General features: G+C 56.8%; 5 protein-coding genes across 5 annotated transcripts; 2 read left to right on the forward strand and 3 right to left on the reverse strand.

Annotated features, from left to right (window-relative positions):
• Nucleotides 1–3582: 3582 nt before the first annotated feature.
• VDAG_06067 (uncharacterized protein) lies at nucleotides 3583–7062 on the reverse strand (the record flags this gene model as incomplete). The annotated part of the gene is made up of 1 exon (XM_009659081.1): nucleotides 3583–7062. One exon carries the CDS (start codon nucleotides 7060–7062, stop codon nucleotides 3583–3585), a length of 3480 nt encoding a protein of 1159 aa, XP_009657376.1.
• A 1193-nt stretch (nucleotides 7063–8255) lies between these two features.
• Nucleotides 8256–8867, forward strand: VDAG_06068 (uncharacterized protein; the record flags this gene model as incomplete). Its single annotated transcript, XM_009659082.1, has 1 exon — nucleotides 8256–8867. The coding sequence occupies one exon, from the start codon at nucleotides 8256–8258 to the stop codon at nucleotides 8865–8867; it is 612 nt and encodes a 203-aa protein (XP_009657377.1).
• Nucleotides 8868–9277: 410 nt separating this feature from the next.
• VDAG_06069 (saccharopine dehydrogenase) lies at nucleotides 9278–10525 on the reverse strand (the record flags this gene model as incomplete). Its single annotated transcript, XM_009659083.1, has 3 exons — nucleotides 9278–9543; nucleotides 9594–10214; nucleotides 10276–10525. 3 exons carry the CDS (start codon nucleotides 10523–10525, stop codon nucleotides 9278–9280), a joined length of 1137 nt encoding a protein of 378 aa, XP_009657378.1.
• A 1500-nt stretch (nucleotides 10526–12025) lies between these two features.
• VDAG_06070 (uncharacterized protein) lies at nucleotides 12026–14057 on the forward strand (the record flags this gene model as incomplete). Its single annotated transcript, XM_009659084.1, has 1 exon — nucleotides 12026–14057. Exon 1 carries the CDS (start codon nucleotides 12192–12194, stop codon nucleotides 14055–14057), a length of 1866 nt encoding a protein of 621 aa, XP_009657379.1. The 5' UTR covers nucleotides 12026–12191.
• A 276-nt stretch (nucleotides 14058–14333) lies between these two features.
• VDAG_06071 (U3 small nucleolar RNA-associated protein) lies at nucleotides 14334–15212 on the reverse strand (the record flags this gene model as incomplete). The annotated part of the gene is made up of 2 exons (XM_009659085.1): nucleotides 14334–15047; nucleotides 15117–15212. 2 exons carry the CDS (start codon nucleotides 15210–15212, stop codon nucleotides 14334–14336), a joined length of 810 nt encoding a protein of 269 aa, XP_009657380.1.
• Between the last annotated feature and the right edge of the window lie 1037 nt (nucleotides 15213–16249).

Below are 16249 nucleotides of genomic sequence, written 5' to 3' on the forward strand. Positions count from 1 at the left end.
ACTGAACATGTGTTTTCACCTGCGCAGGATCGCTGAGCCTTGTCGACGTCAACTAACACTTCAATATTGCTCTCATAACCCAAGCGCATCATCCGGCCGCCGGATAGGAGCGTTCATCCGTGGCATTGTGATCCACTGTAATGTCATCCGTCACCCATGTCCGGTCGGCCCTACGTTCCTGTAGGCACAACACCAACATTGTAAAGCCACCATCTTCCACCTTCTTTCGAACGGGCACCCCCTTCGCTTCCAGCGACACACACAGAAACCCCACAGGCTCTGGACAGCACGTCCGATCCTAATTAAGACAATGCGGGAAAGTGGACTAAAGCGGGAGGCCTGCACCGGGGAAGCAAAAGGTCGTTCCCGTGTGTGGTCGATCTCAAATGTCGCACATGACTGAATCTTCCCAGGCAGGTTTCGCAGCCACGATTGCCTCATGCTTGGTTCTCCTCAACACCGTGTGCTGCAATTTTCCAGCATTTGACCAGATGGGTTCACATAGTGTACTGGCAGTCTTCTCACAAACGGTGCGCTGTCTTCAGACCGATTTAACATGACTGCCTTTGCCGAGTTGAAGTAGGCGCTGGCTGCCAAACATCGACCCCAGCTCGGTTCTTCACATTTCTATCAGAATATGCACCATGCACGCAACACAATGCAGAGATGTCGCTTCTGATGCAACCAACAAGGACGAGCTGACTCTACCCCAACAATAGCGGGGACTGGTACACACCTCTTTGCGTCTTTTACCTTACATTCATCCCGTCTTGACGTCGTAGATGGGACAGGACACGGCATGCTAAAAACGGACCTTGACCTCTTCCTCATCAAACCACGGTTTACAAGCGCTCAGCGCTTTTCGGCAGATATGGTCTTGTCCACGCTTCTGGGCATCCTTGCTTTGAAGCCCTTCATATGCAGCATGACCAACCGCCAATGCCATGCCGCCACCGTGGGTAGAGACGCGCAATGCCCGCTTGCGCTGGCAACACAGCTTTGATTAGGGCACAACCACTTGGTTCCTGGATGCATGCGCACGCACAACCACCCCTACCAAACGAGAGTCATATTGCCGTGACCTGTCGAATAGAGCACACGTCCCAAAGGTTATGGACTGAATCAATGTCGCAACCGGCGTCGTGGCCTGTCTCCAATGCCGGCATTGTTGAAGCCTTTATCTTGTGTCTATGATGAGGCTTACCCCTCCTCTCAGAAGTGCATGCCAAAACTTGTCTTGGTGATGCAGTACCGACGCCACCATCGTCTCTATCAGTAGGAAGAATCAAAAGGCCACTCAGCTGCGAACACGGCAGTGTTTGCTCCGCCAACTGCTCTTCCGCGGGGCGATTCTGCGGAGTAGCCGCCGTCAAATGACCGGGCCGTCAGTCTTTTTCCTATCCTGATCTACTCCGTGCGTGATGCCCCCAGTGACCTCGGAGGCAACATGATGACCGTGCCTCATGTTTTTGGGGAGAGGATTGCCACCTTCCCCGCGTGACTGGTCGAACACAGATGACATGAAGACAGTTGAGGCTGTGTTTCTACTTCGAGATGGCCAACGCCAAACCCACAAGAGGTTCCCGATCAGACGGACTTGCTGTCGCGCCTTCCCAAAGGAGTCATTCGTGAACCTTGACACGGACATGGTGGCGGCCACGTATACTGGACTTCCGAGTAATGAGATATGCCAGCTGGAAGGGCGGGCCCGGTAATCCCTTTTCGCCCACGAGAGCGGCGTTTAGGGCGGTTTACACTTCGTCTTGGCATCGGCTACCACACGGTGGCTGGGTTGAACGTCCGCCCTCGCCACCGGCCCTAATCCGCTTGATCCGGCTATTCTCGAACGAGTGAGAGCTGTGTTGGGCCCTCAGGCTACGCCTGACGACACGAGATTCGAGTTGTGCGAAGCGAAGGTCCTCGTGCTGGCTTGAGTGACAAAAGCGCTCCAGTATTGGCATGGCAGTAGATCATATGAAACTGTGAGGACGCGATCAGCAATTCTGACGTATACAGACTCGAGTAGACGCGAATTGTATACCAAGACAAGTCGTTTCTGAGGGCATGATGCAGCTGGCTTTGATTGTCGTATAAGGTGACGTCGTAAGGGGATCTGCGCCGTGTCAGGGACCCCGAATCCCACGCGAGGTGTCATCGAGATGAACTGAGGGGAACCGTTGATATGATCTGCAAAGGATGTTCACATCTGACATCACATTTCATCCAAGGCTCGAACGGCCTCGATATCCTCTAGAAAGGAGGGAGGAAAGGCTGTTTATATGCACAGCCAGATCACAAGCTCAGACAGTCTTGTCAGCAACTCACGCGGGTAGCATCGGCACGTTGCATAACCTTGAGCAAGCATTGTTGCCGGATTTGCCAAGCTAGCGCTGGCATGAGGAGCTGTCTACTTTCTTTTTCTGATACGAATCCTCACGTGAAGTAACGACTTGCTTCCCTCAAGAGGCAAGGTACTGTGCGTCAGTCTGATATCGTGATTGTGATAAGACTACTCCTCGATCCCCAAGTGGCGAGTCTTATCACTGAACCAGTCCCTACCAAAGTCGTGAGTTCCGTAAGAAAATGCTGGGTGAACACCTTCGAAGCGCTCGGCGTGCATGATAGAGGAAATGCGGTACACACATTCTCCTACTTGCTGGCCAGAAAGCTTAGTAGCTGTCTGGTCAGCAAAGATGCGAAGACCTGTTGAGCTAAACTAGGTTGAAGAACGCTATTAATGTGTTCCATGACGTCTGTCTTCACTTCTTATCTTTGTAGCCTGACTGTTGATATGCGATTGGTTCTACGTCCCCCTTGCGTGCTGTAAGGAACGACAATCGCCACGTTGAAGACAATATCCATGATCCGTGAATTCAAATGCCATGTCAGTAGATTGAGCACCGAGCGCCCCGTTTACAAGGACGGAATATTAGTAGACTGTTATCGTGAATAAGAGCTCTTGAACTAAGAACTAGACAACACCCCACCCAGAAACGTAGGCCGATTCGCGATCCCCTTGAACCCCCTTGGAAGGCAGGTAGCTAGCTATTGTTTCATGAGATTCCTTGTAGCGTGCAGCGCTAGTGCTGTTCACGATGTCATGGCCACGGGCGTACCCGCTGTCCTAGGTCTTGACGGGAAACGGCATAGACTACGTGGTTTACTGGATCTGGCCGGAACCTACTGCAAGGCCAGTCTTGGCTGTCGAGGTCCATACCAACATCATTGAACTGCGGGCCGCCTGGTTCTCACAGACATAACCGACACCGATACCCTCCATCGCGATAGACATCTGACACGAACCAGAGACTGACCTGGACAGTGCTAAATGCAGACACGAGCAAGAGTGCGTCACACATTAGTCGGGTATGACCAGGGCCTGATGACCGAAGACTGGCCTGAGCCCTTCAAATGAGCCCGAGAAGACATGTCATGCCGTTGCGCACATACCACGAATTTCACCTGTGCCCTCTAAGCCATAGCACTAGACCACGACAATGAAGAATATGAAGAAACAACGCTGAGGGGATTCATATATCAACACCCCATGCGGCTAATACGGCAGCAAGACCCAAGCCCTATCTACACTTCCTTCTTCTCATCCGCCTCCGTCTCGGTTCCCGACCGTTCAATATCCAGACTCTCCTTTGCTTCTTTGCCCTTCTTCTTGATCGAGTTCATCGAAAACCGGCTGCTCCACCCGGCGATGCGACCTTCCTTGCTCTCCTTGGACTTCGAAGGCCCTAGCGACGGGCTGCTTCCGACACTGTCGTAGCTGCGGCCCAAGTGGCCCAGGTCTTCTCCCAGATCATCGATGTCGCCGATGCTTGAGCGCTCCATTGAGTAGTTCTTGTCCGAGTTGGTCGTGCTGCCGGGACCCTTCTTAAAGAGACCTGATTCCTTTCCTAGACGAGAAGAGAGGCTGAACTTGCTGGAGCTACCCTTGCGGAAGAGTTTGCGCATGGCACTCTCCTGGTCCTTGAAGCTCGACGGTGCGCCGGAGGAGTGGTTGTCCGACGGTGTGTTGGAAAAGGTGCGCTCGAGAGAGAGCGACTCGCGGGACTCGGTGACCGATACAGACGTTTGCGTGTGTACCGAGAAGGCATCACGAGACTTGCGCGAGTCGGTAGGAGACTCGTAAAACATGGGCGGTGCCTCTAGGCTCGGAGTCGTGGCCTTGCTCTTGTCTTTAGCCTTGCCCTTGGTCTTATCCTTGGCGCCATCTGTGTCTTTATCCTTAGGACGGAACAAGCCGGCCATGAACGTGGGAGCGTTGGGATTGAGCTGCTGGTTGAGTGCATCGGCATCGGACTGCATCTGAGCCTGTGCTTTGGCTTTGGACTTTGGGGGAGGGCGGCTGCCGATAACACCGACTTGGCTGGGAGACACCTGCGGGTTCAGAAGAGCCTCTTCATCGAGGATCTCATCGTCAGCTGAGGCAAGTGTTGTCTTGAGAGCAGCTGGAGATCCATGGATGGATGGGCGTCGAGAGGGGTTCCGAGAACCCTGCCACAAGACATCCGGCGACCAAATGCGGCTCTTGTTGAAGTTGTCACCAGGGGCCCCCCAGATGGAGCCACTGTCGGTAGACGGCCTGGGAAGATCAGCTGAAGCGATGGATGCTGGTCGTGGGCTGCTCGGTATGCGGTCTGCGAAGGCGTTTGACGAGCTTCCGAACGGATTCAGACGCTTGGCAAGCTTTGAGCTATGCAGCATCCCCTCGCCGGAAGACTCGGCACCGGGCGCAGCTCTGTTAAACCAGTTTGACGAAAAGCTAATTTTGCGCTTGCTGTCTTCTTCGGTTTGTCTGGGGAAGGACTGGCTCTGGCCGTGTTTCAAACTTCCAAGAGCCGGTCCAACATCCGTGGTTGCGTCCTTGACACCTCGGTTGCGATTGAAGCTTGCGAGCAAGTTGGTTAGGCGGTGACTTGAGGCGGGGGGCGGTCCAGGTGAGGAGGTGACATCGTGAATAGATCTGCGGTCGAACGAATCCGGATGGTGCAGGGTAAAGGGCAGGTTGTAGCTGGAGTTGTGGGGGCTGGAAACGTAGCTGTGTCGGCCAGATGACGCGGGAGAATGTGTGTCGTTAGCAAAGTCGGGGACTGCTGGACTCTTCCGAGAATCCGAAATCGGGCTTGGAGGGTCGTCGTCGTCCATATCCATATCCATCAGGATACCCGACGGGAGAAGTGCCGTCGCCGTCGGGCTAAGGGGCGCGCCGCCAGTGAGAGCCTTGATCTCGGCATCGCTGAACGTTGACTGGTCGATGCCGAAAGGTTCGGCTGACATGTCCATGAAGGGGCCTGGGGCGAAACCAGCGTGGCTGAGTCCGAGAGAGGAGGGGAAGATAGGCTCTGCAGAGGCGAACTGCCCTGGAGGCGAAGGCATGCTGACGCCGTGTGCCGAGTTGTTGCTGGCTCTGCTTCTCCTCTTGACTTGGGTGGACATGTTCTGATCAAAGTCAACACCAGACGAATTGGCCTGACCATACAGTTGTAGACCGGACTGCTGCTGGGTGTAGACCTGAGTGTGGAGGACGTGGATGTGGTTCTCGATCTGCTGCGCGCGGCGGTCCTCCATGATCAGTTGGCTCTGCAGCTCCCGGCGTCGCAAGTCAAAATCTCGTCGCATCTTTCGGTCCTCCTCCTTCCAGCGCTCATCTTCCTCGCCTCCTGGCAATTGTTTTCGGTCATCCTCTAGCTCTTTCAGCTGTTCTTTTTTCTCCTTGTACTCGGCTTCCAGCTGCGCAAACTCTTCTTGCAGGGCGGCATTCTCCTCGCTGAGATGCTTTACCTGGAGGTCGCGGTCCTGCTGCACATGTTCGCGCTCGCTCGAGAAGCCGTCCCTAGACTTCTTCATCGTGCCGACGTCTGTGTTGCACTTGTCGACCGTCTCGCTCATCTTCCTCCGCTTATCCTGCTTCTCCTTGAGGACACTTTCTTTTCTAGCCTTTTCCTTGTTCGTCTGGCGCATCTGCTCATAGGTCGCTTTAACCTTCTGCTTCAGCTGCGTCGTCTGATCATCCTTCTCCTTGTGTGTTTGCTTCTTCTTTTCCTTTTCCTTCCGCAACGAGTCTTGCATCTTCTTGAAGTCGGCTTCTTCCTGGCTGTATTGCGCCAGCGTTTCGTCAATCTCTCTCCGCGTCTTTTCGAGCGCATCGGCGAGCTCCTTCAGGGATGGTTCGGGACGGTCGCTGTTGTAGGGCATCTTGATGACTGGCTGATCCTGGCTCGCTACCGAGGGTGAATGGCGTCTATTCAGTGTGTTGCGCCGCTGGCCGGGCGCTGTCGACGTGCCTTCGCGCGGAGGCGCGGATACGCCATCGACGGATGGTGCAGCTTCGATAGAGGGAACCGGGGTGCGGCCGGTGGTGTCTTCGGCGGCTTGTGATTGACCGGCGCGTGATCCCTGGTCCTGGAAGCTGTCGGGCACGCGCGAGTTGCCGAGTTCGGGGCGTCCATCGCACTTGTAGGTTCGCAGTCGGATCATGGGGCTGCCGGCCTGAAAGTTGTTGGGTCCCACGGCGATGACGCGAACGTTGTAGCAGTGGTTGGGTCGCAAGCCGGTGACGGTGATGGCGGTCTCCTCGGGCCTCGACTCGCCGACATTGACACCGTTGACTTGAATGAGGAACTTCTGGACGGGCCGGTTGCTGGCAGGGCGAGTCCAGCTCAACGTGGCAGCGTCGGCGCGAATGCCGGCGAGGGAGACATCAGGCGGTTCGGGGACGTCGACGCCGAGGATGCTGATGAGGTCGGATGTGGGTTTCCAGAGCGTCTGCCAGGTGCGGTTCAGCAGCCACACGACTGCGCCGAGGGTGACGAGCATGTTGGCATGGCCCAGCAGCAGGGTGTCGAGCTGCAGGTACCAGAAGAGCTCGCGCGAATGATGTAGAGACCAGGCGAAAGAAGATGCGGCGTAGTTGGGGGCGACGACCCAAAAGGTGACAAGAGTGGCAAGGGAGAGCAGCAGGGTCTGAAAGAAGTTGGCGTTGGGTCGTTTAAACCACCAGGCGACGAGGGAGGTGACGAGAAGGAATCTCATGGAGAGCAGCCATAACATGGCCGCGACAAGACAAGGGAACCTGAAGGAAAAACCACGAGACAAGCATTCGAACCAGGCGGTCAGGCGGTCAAGAGGTGGAGAGGGGGGGTAAAAGGTGAGAAGGGAAAGAAGAGGGAACAGCACAAATGGGATTTAGTTGGAGCAAGGTTGCAGCAGCGCAAGCAAGTGCAGTAACAAAGAAAAGGGTGGGTTGGCGGAAGGGACGATCAGAAATCTCGGCAGTCGAGTTTGGGGGGGGGGGGGGGCGAGGGTCGTGTACTGTGTATATGGCCTGCATCACTGTGTGTCTCCCTGTCGTCATGACCATGGGGGGGCCCTAGGTAGGGCTAGCGGCCAAGAGTTCACTACCTCTTGAAGGTGAGTCGCCTTGTAGATTTTTACAATAGGGTGCGGCTCTCATGCTTGACCACTAAAGTCCTGACTCATGCGTGTTTTGCACAGTGCAAAAGGCACGTGCTAGATGGGAGCCGCCCGGACAAACAAGGCGATGGAAGGTACATCGTGGGCCCTGCCCGTTGGCAGCACTTGGCCGGTTTCCGGCATCATTGGCCCGGATGAGATGGACTGGATGCAGCAGGCATAACGCACACAATGCGGTGCCTGTGACCTTATTTCGCAGTTGGAAAGCCACCCGCCCATCCCGCCATCTCAACTCACCAACAACGCTGGCTCGCGGCACTTGTGCGGGACACGTCTTGGCGCAGCTCGCCAACAAGTCCCTTGCCGAGCACGCGGAAACAAGTGAAAGCTAGCATTTGCTACCATGCTTCTTTTCGGCGTCTGTAAAAAGACGCAAGACGATCATCGTCCGATCAGAACACCTACAGAGAGAGCGTTCTTGCATTGGTGTGAGGAGACCGCTGTAAGCCCTGCCACGGCCAATCATCCCGAATACAGTCAGTCACACGAGAGAGTGAGTCCCTCCTCGGCGCGGATGAAGCAGTATTAGGCAGGCGGTGAGGCGACCGGAGATGGGCAGAAATTGGTCAAGCTCCGAAGCTCACCCGGCGAACGAACTCTCAACTCGGTGAAGACCTCACTTAGCGCTCTCTCCACCATTGGACCATCCGACGACACCAGATACCCAGACCCTCCAAACCAGCACTTGCCTTCTCCTGTTCGACGCCAAAGGCACCGCAAGGGACCCTCCGTGACGCACCAACCTCCCGCCGTCCGCCACACTTCCCTACATGGCCGCAATGGCCGCCCGATCCCCAACCGGCGCCCCCGTCGAGGAACCCAAGCTCGGCGTACCCTCCCTAAACCCTCTGCCCCTCTCTGCCTCGCAAGAAGCTCAAGTGCGCGACATCTACTACGCCCGCGTGCGAGCAGCATGTGCCCCCGAAATCAAAGGTACCAATTGGCTCACTTCCTCTGCCTCTTTGGCTCCCCCGCCGATTCCCCCCTCCCCGCTGACAGCGCACGCCGAACCAGCCTTTGCCGAATGTGCTCTGGGCCGCACCCTCTCCATCCCCTTCGTCTGCCGCACGCCGCACCGGGCCATGAACTCGTGCATGGTCTCCCACGCGACCCAGGCCGAGCAGGACGCCGCCCGCGAGGACTGGTTCGCGCAGCGCCTCGAGCGCCAGCGCGAGCGCGAGCGCAAGGCCCAGAAGAAGGCCGGCCAGGAAGAGTTTCTCCGCGAGTGGTGGGGTCTTCCCGAGAAGGACGCCGAGACGCGGAGGAGGGAGGAGGAGAAGGCCGCGCGGGCCGAGAGGGTCGGCGGCTACGCGGCGAGGAATCGTGTGAGATGGGGAGAGTCGGAGGCGGCGCCGACAGGCGAGGAAACCAAGAAGAGGTAGAGATGAAAAGGAGAGGGCAGTCGTTTCCCCTTGCACGGGACAATGTGTTTTGAGTAGTGTATGCCAATTGGCCGGAAGGGGGACGAGAGAAGAGGGGTTGCTGTGCATTCTATGGCGTTCTTTGGGAGGGGGCTAAATCGCAGCATCGGACACCCTGCTCTTTCTGGCGGATTCTTAAGCTTGTACGAATATGATAGGGGAAGCTGAGTTGCTGCACACGACAGTCGAGCGTATGATTCATCAAATTTTTCATCTCTTTTGAGCATGAACATCATCAGATTGCAGCGCAATGCTGCGCCTTGTCTCCTATTCTCATCATGTACGTCCCAAGTATGACCCTGATTTCCTGTTGTCGAGTCCTCTTGTTCTATCGCTTTACTTTTTTCCTTCATGGACGTCCAGTCAGCACTTCACTGGGCAGGCTTCTGCAGGTCGGCCGGCAGCGTGGCGACCTTGTCGTTGAAGAGCTTCTCAGCCCTCGTCCAGACAGGATCGGTCTTGCGGTTCTTCAGCGTGAGCAGATACGGCAGCAGGTCCTTGCTGTACGTCTCGGAGGCTTCACGGGGGAGGAGGCTGGGAAGGTGATCAATGCTGATGACGCTCAGGGGCGGGTTCTCGAGTCCCTCGACGGGCACTGTGGGCTTGTCAAAGGTCGTGGCGACGGTGTAGATGGGGACTGCTGTGGTGTCAGTAGCGATCATGACAAAAAAGAAGCAGTACACTGACCAGGGTTGTTGGGGTTGGTGGTGTCAGCAGAGACGTCGCAGACAACGGACAGCTGCCTCTTGGGCGACTTGAGAGACTCAAAGTCGACAAAGTTGGGAATCTTGCTGTTGAGGTAGATGCAGTTGACGAAGATGTCGCTCTCAACAATCTCGGTGAAGGGGCCGCCCCTCTTCGTCTCCTCGAGATCCCACTTGAGGATCTGCTCCTCGGGCAGGCCGACGCGGCGGCACAGCTCGACGGCACCGCTGCCGCAGCGGCCGAGGGCGCCGATCACGAGGACCTGGGGCAGCTTGCCGGACTTCTCCTTGCCCTCGGCGATGCTCTTCTTCACAGCGGTGATGAGCTCGTCCTCGTTGGGGTAGCTCTCGACCGAAGGCAGGGGCTTGCCGGGGTTGTTGAGCTGCCAGGCCCAGTTCTGGAGAGCCAGGGCAGCACCGGAGAAACCGGCGCTCCAGCCAAAGGCGGCGACTCGGGCGAAGCGGCCGGGGGCGACCTCCTTCTCGAGGAACTCGAGGTCGTAGAGGGTGCCGCCACCACGAGGGAAGCGGGCCAGGACGTTCTCCCATCCGCCCTGCTGCTTGTAGCAGTGCGCAAACTGGACGTGAACGTGCTTCAGAGGGACTGCCAAGGGGTATCAGCACCAAGGTAATGCAAATTGGAATCAATGCAAGTCATGACTCACAGTCCTCTTCAAGAAGCTCCTTCAGGCCAACAATGATGTGATCCTGAGGGGCTTCGGTCCAGCTGCCCTCGGGGACGAGGGTGGCGCCAATCTTCTCGAACTCGGCATCGTCGAAGATGCGAACAGGGCTGCGTTCGACATTGAGGGTGTAGCCAGCCTTGATCAGCTCGGATGCCGTGAAGGGGGTCAGAGCACTGCGGTGCTCCAGCGGCTTGGTCTCAGACCGGAGGTGTAGGGTGATGCCAGACATGGCTGGAATTGTGACGGCCTGTAGATGGGGCGTTAGCTGCGTCTCTGGGGAAGGTTCGGCTTCGTGAATAGCTCACAATGTGGGTGTCTATGTGGTGATGCAGTCTCAAACAGAGTCAATTGGGATTTTCCGCGCTGTACTTGTTGAATGCAATGGTGTCGCGACGGGTTCAAAACGTTTCCATGCGCAAGTAAGTTTTGGGGTCGGGAGTCATAGCATCCCAGATGGAGGGGCCGGTGACGGGACAGGTGCATCGAATGGAGGGGCGAGCGTGGGGCAGTTGTGGCAGAACCCACACCGCCCTTTGCTTTCCACCTTTAGACTTTGGCCCATCCTCCATCTCGTTGGCTTTTGTGCCTGTATCTGACAGCTCCATCAATCAAGCCCCTCAGCCTACTCGTTTGCTGTGATACCCAGGGTCATTATGATGGTGGGCCATCAAAATATGCCGCCGTCGAACTACACAACGGGACGGACATACAGAGTCCAACGCCCAGTTCTGGCCACAGCACTCTCGAGCCATCTCAGCGCCGTCTGAAGGAGGAGCAAGGAAGCGCATCTAGCTCAAGTAAGCGATGTCTGTCGCCCACAGTCCACAACCTGATTCAATCAGCAAAACGCCATCGGCCTTCTGATCGTGTGGACCGATCATCGGAGCGGCCCCAAGCATCGTCTGCCCGGAGACCAAAGTCTCCATGACTGAGCGACTTAATCCCTGATGGACAACGGCAATGGCACAGGGAAACCCATCAAACAAGACATGGTCAGGTTTGAAGAGTACTAATGCTAGAGGTTCGAATATTCTTACTCCCGAGACGTATAAATTTAAAGAGAAAAAGGCCATCACACCAAGCAGTCAGACGGCGTGCGATATGCCCCCCTTCGCCGATCGCAACCTCAATCTGGGATTAAAAGCTTACCATAGGCCGAACATGACCAAGTGTGCCCTCCTCCCAATGCACTCGGAGCACCTCAATCACCATCACAGGCACACTGGGGTTCCGCAACGACCAGCACGCGGTCTACCCGATCGCGCTCACCCGCCAGGAGAATCCTTCTCCGCCAGCTCATTCGCCCGTTCCTCTTTGCCGCGATGCATAGGGTCAGCAACCCAGGGTCTCGAACAGAGGGCGGAAACACGGAGACAAGCATTTGCAGTCACATCCAATAGCGCACATGGTTAGGCTTGTTCGCCTCAACCAACCCCGCGCGTCTCTGTGCTCCCAGGTTTGGGCTCGGCGGCTACGCTGCAGCGTGACGGGTCCAGTGATTGGCTCAGCGCTCTCATCCCGTCTATTTGTGTCGTGCGCCTCAAGCACCTCACCAGTCGCGGCGCACCCTCTCAATCCATCGAGCGCTTACCTGGAGAAGAGGTCGGGGGCCACTGGCAAGTGCCGTGTATCCTGCGTTGGGTAGTATATACTCCGTCTTAACCATGGTCTGCTCCAAAGTCGTTGGTCTTGGGCCGTCTACCATCCCACGAATACTCGAGACAGCTTCGATTGGGGGGCCCGCGCATGTCTTTTGTTGGGTCTACCACTGTCCTGGGAACAACACGAGTAGGTGAGAGGACCAGCGACCTAGACTTGATTTTCATCGCAACTGTCCTTCAGTGAAGGTATCTCACTTGCTTCACTCATACCACTGGCGAAATCCTGAACCCGCCATGTCGGCACCACCGCCTCAACCACCGGGAGGGTACTCACTCTTCCCGAATCCTAACAGCAAGCCTCCAACAACAAAACGGCCATCCTCAAGAACGAGGAGGTCAGAATCCCGCGAGCGCTCACGAACACGAGCGCCTACGCCCGGCGCCGAGGCGACCACTTCATCGGCCCCTCATGCCATTGATACTTCGCCGCCTCGCCAAGGCCGCAGGCACAGGCAAAGGCCCTCGATCGACACCACAGTCCCACCACAGACCATCCACCAGTCCCCGATGGACGACGTGCAGATAGCTGTAGCTACACGCGTGGAGGCCCCAATCCATGTGCAAAGACCACCGCCCGTCGCAGATATTCCGCCTCGTTCGGACACGGCCTTTTCGGAGGCCCAGACACTGGTTCGCAGCAACAGCACTCGATCGCGCAGCTCAATAGCCAAACTGCCTCTCAGAGAGGAATCATCTTCGGCAGGGCAGCCTTCAAGGCCTCAGCCCGCCATTAGGTCCATCTTCCCGCAGTACAACCCAGAGGTGTCTCTGAACCAGCAAGACTACTTCCCGACTCAGACAAGCCCAACGCACATCCCCCGTGCGGTCATTAGCAGGATGACCTATCAACCGGAGGACCACCACGTCGAGGCTTCGAGTCCAGCGGTTGTAAGCCCAATCGCCAGTCCGTCAGCCGCGTCTCAACCTGCACCACACGCCCCATCTCAGGCCCAGGCCCAACGTTGGCCTCCGAGGAATCATGAGATCCCCACTCTTCCGGTTGAGTCTTCCACAGAGCAGCTGAAGAACTTGTGGAAGGTCGTCAATGGCTGGAAAGCCTCACCCTCTGACGGGCGAGTCTTCTGCATGAAGCTCTCTCAGGAGAAGGACGCTCCCGTCTACACACTATCCTCCAAACAACAACCGTTCTACAATATGCGTCTAGACCCCACCTCTGCCTCGGCTATTGTAACACTTAGTCGACATGACCCCAACAAGCATTACAAAGCCGCCAGCGCCTCCACGACGAACTCGTCAGCGAGTAGCATCATCAACAATGTCGTGGGAAGCAAAGATGCGAACAAGAACTCCGACAGCAAGAATTGGCAGGAAGTCATCAGCACCACGCTTGAGGAGGAGTCCCGTCGGCATCGCCCCAACGATGGCCTCGTTGCTCTTCTCTACCCGGCTGCTGCACAAAATGTGGCGCTGAACCGGCCTGATGATGCAAATGCCATCGCCATGGCCGAGACAGAATGCACTCGTCTCGTCTGGGACGATGACTCGGGCTCCCACTTTCTCGTTCATCCTGCCCTCGCGACGCCATTCTGCATCACTATCGAGCGCAATGCCGCCTGGAGCCGCACCGAGTACACGCTCGAGCACCATGAGAGCCCACAGCACCTGGCCAAGCTTACCCGTGACGGTACTGGCTCGGGCTGGCTCGAAGTCGATACCGCCATCGCCGCCAAGATTGAGAGCTTCTTCATCGTTGATGTCGCTGTTGCGGCGCTGCTGCTCGTTGCTGCTGGCGACGAGCGGACGGCGCACGTGGAGACCTTTGAACCCCCGCCGCTGCCGCCTACACTAGATACTGCTAGCGGCGATGGGCGGTCAAGTCGTCTCGGCGGACGCAGCGGCAAGAAGAGCAGCAAGCGCAAGATGGAGGCGTTTGAGATTGACGTTGAGAGCCAGGACGGCGGGTTTGCCAAGTTTGAGCAAGTGACCAAAGAGACGCGGCGGATGCTGCCGTGGCCGCTGAGGGCGGCGTTCAAAGTGCTCGGCGGGGTTTTCAAGTGCTTCGTGTGGTGTCTGACGATCATTTTCAAGGCACTCGCGGCGGTTGTGGTCGGGCTGGCTCGATGTGTCGGGGTGAAATAGGAGTTGCGACTCGCGTTGCGTCAACAGCGGTCGTTATTGTTATTTTATGGTTATGATTACGGATGGGATATACCACGATGCGACCGATCTCCGGTCAGGATAGGAAACTGGATTATTAGCATGGGAATTCAAGCGTCTTTGGGGTAACAGGGAAAGGGTCTGTAATGTCCTCGGCATTTCCTTTATCTAGCAGGAAGAAAACCTATGCTCGGTCATTGGGTATCGCTCAAAAAAGAATTGACATGAAAGTGGCCTCTCAGCTCCCAAGCGACCGGATCACCTCTTCCGCGTGCGGACCATGATCTTCTTGCCCTTCCTCGTCGTGCCTCCTGACGTTGCCGTCTTGGCCATTTTGGCCTGCTGGATCTCGAGCTCCTGCTCCGCCTTGGTCAGGACCTTGAGTTTCCTCTGGGCCAAGGCCAGCTCGGCACGCAACCGCTGCAGGTTCTTCCTTTTCCTCGCCGTCTCCTCATCGACCGCCTCTTCCTTCTCATCATCGTCATCTTCGTCGTCGAGCCCGTCCTCGTCATCCGCGCCCCCGACTTCCTCCTCCTCCTCCACGGCCTCAAGCTGCTGCGCCACATCGTCGACGAACACAATCTTTTTCGGCTTCGGCGCCTCGGCAAAGTCAAACTCGTCCTCGTCGCCCTCTCCGTCCTCGTCATCCCCAGCCGGCAGCCCCTCGGCCGCGAGCACAACGGCCTCCGTCAGCCTCCGGACCTCGCGCATGACGACGCTGCGCGTCGTGCGCACGTAGGCAATGTCCTGGGTCTTGAGCAGGCGCACGAGCGACACCTCCATGGCGCGGTTGCCGCGGTCGCCGGCGACGGTGCCGCGCCACTTCTTGCCGTCGAGCACGCGGGACCCGGGCCCGTCGCGGGAGAGCATGCCGAAGTAGAACTCATCCTCGTTGCGGTCGGCGGCCTTTTCGCGCAGGGACTTGAGCGTCGCGGATTTCTTCTTGTAGTCTTTCTGTCGGAGTTGGCGGTCCTAAGGAAAAAAGCATGTTAGATCGTTTGTCTACAGGGCAGAGCGAGAGGAGGAGGGGGGGGGGCGAACCTTGTCCTTCTCGAGGAGGCCGAAGCGCTTGCGCTCGAGGGGTTGGGCGCGCTCGCGGTGAGAGCGCCTCTGTACGGCGTTTCGCATGGACGACATGATGGCGATGTGGGCGAGGATTTTGGCACGGGACTCGTGAGGTGGAGGTGCTTCAAAATGGTGAGAAGTCAAGATGGACTGCTGCGGAAGGCGGCATGGCGGCAGAATTTGTGAAATTTTGGGCGGTGAGGATTTGGGGTGCCGGACTTTTGATGTGGTCTGTGCTGACTGTGTTGCCTTGTGTCGTATCTTATCTGCCCCTCCAACCGCCAACTGCCGAATCCCTACGGATCTGACCCCAACAACCTCATCACGATGGCCTCGCTTCTACTGTGTTCTGCTGAAACCCGATGGCTTCTGAATACGGATCACTGGGGTCATTCACCAGTCCTTCACTCTTCGACATGATGATCCATGCCCTGAGGTAGAGATAGAGCGGGCGCAGTTTATTCGCTGCTCCTCGACCTTGGAGAATGCCAAATGCCAAGGCACAAACATTGGAGAGTGTCGCGAGATACATCACAAGCCCGTCATCCAGAGCCGAAAGTCCGCATCGAGAAGACAAGTGGAATTCAAGTTGAATCTTGGCGAAACGCGACGAGCTGCCAAGCCGGATTCTGCTCAGAATCACCTTTCCCACGCACGAGCTGGAGCTAGTCCTGCGCCTGAAACCCAAGGCTCGTCGAGCGGGATGAAACAAACCTCTCTTCGAAGGCGGCCAAGCAATGCCTAGTAGCTATCGTGCCCATGGACTGCTTTGTACCCTTGGCTTTCAGCAAGTGCAGAAATGTCACCCCAAACAGGAACAGAGAAGAGGGTCAGCAGTTTGGCCACTGACGATGTACCACGCACATCAAGGCCGTCACGGTGGTTCGAGAGAAGCAGAATGGACCGAAAACTGCATTTCATCAACAAGGTTTGGTGAAATGATAGAAATTCAGTTGACCTGTCATGGACCCTGAAGAAAGGGCGGCAGATCACCACACAGGACGTCTTTCTTGACCCTGCCATCGACATGTAGATGACAATCCGTGGGCACGAACTGCCGAGACACCCTCCCATGACTCCATACTACGTTGCGAGGTCTGATCGCTGGG

Source organism: Verticillium dahliae, genomic scaffold (assembly GCF_000150675.1).
Source record: "Verticillium dahliae VdLs.17 supercont1.13 genomic scaffold, whole genome shotgun sequence".
Taxonomy (NCBI): Eukaryota; Fungi; Ascomycota; class Sordariomycetes; order Glomerellales; family Plectosphaerellaceae; genus Verticillium; species Verticillium dahliae.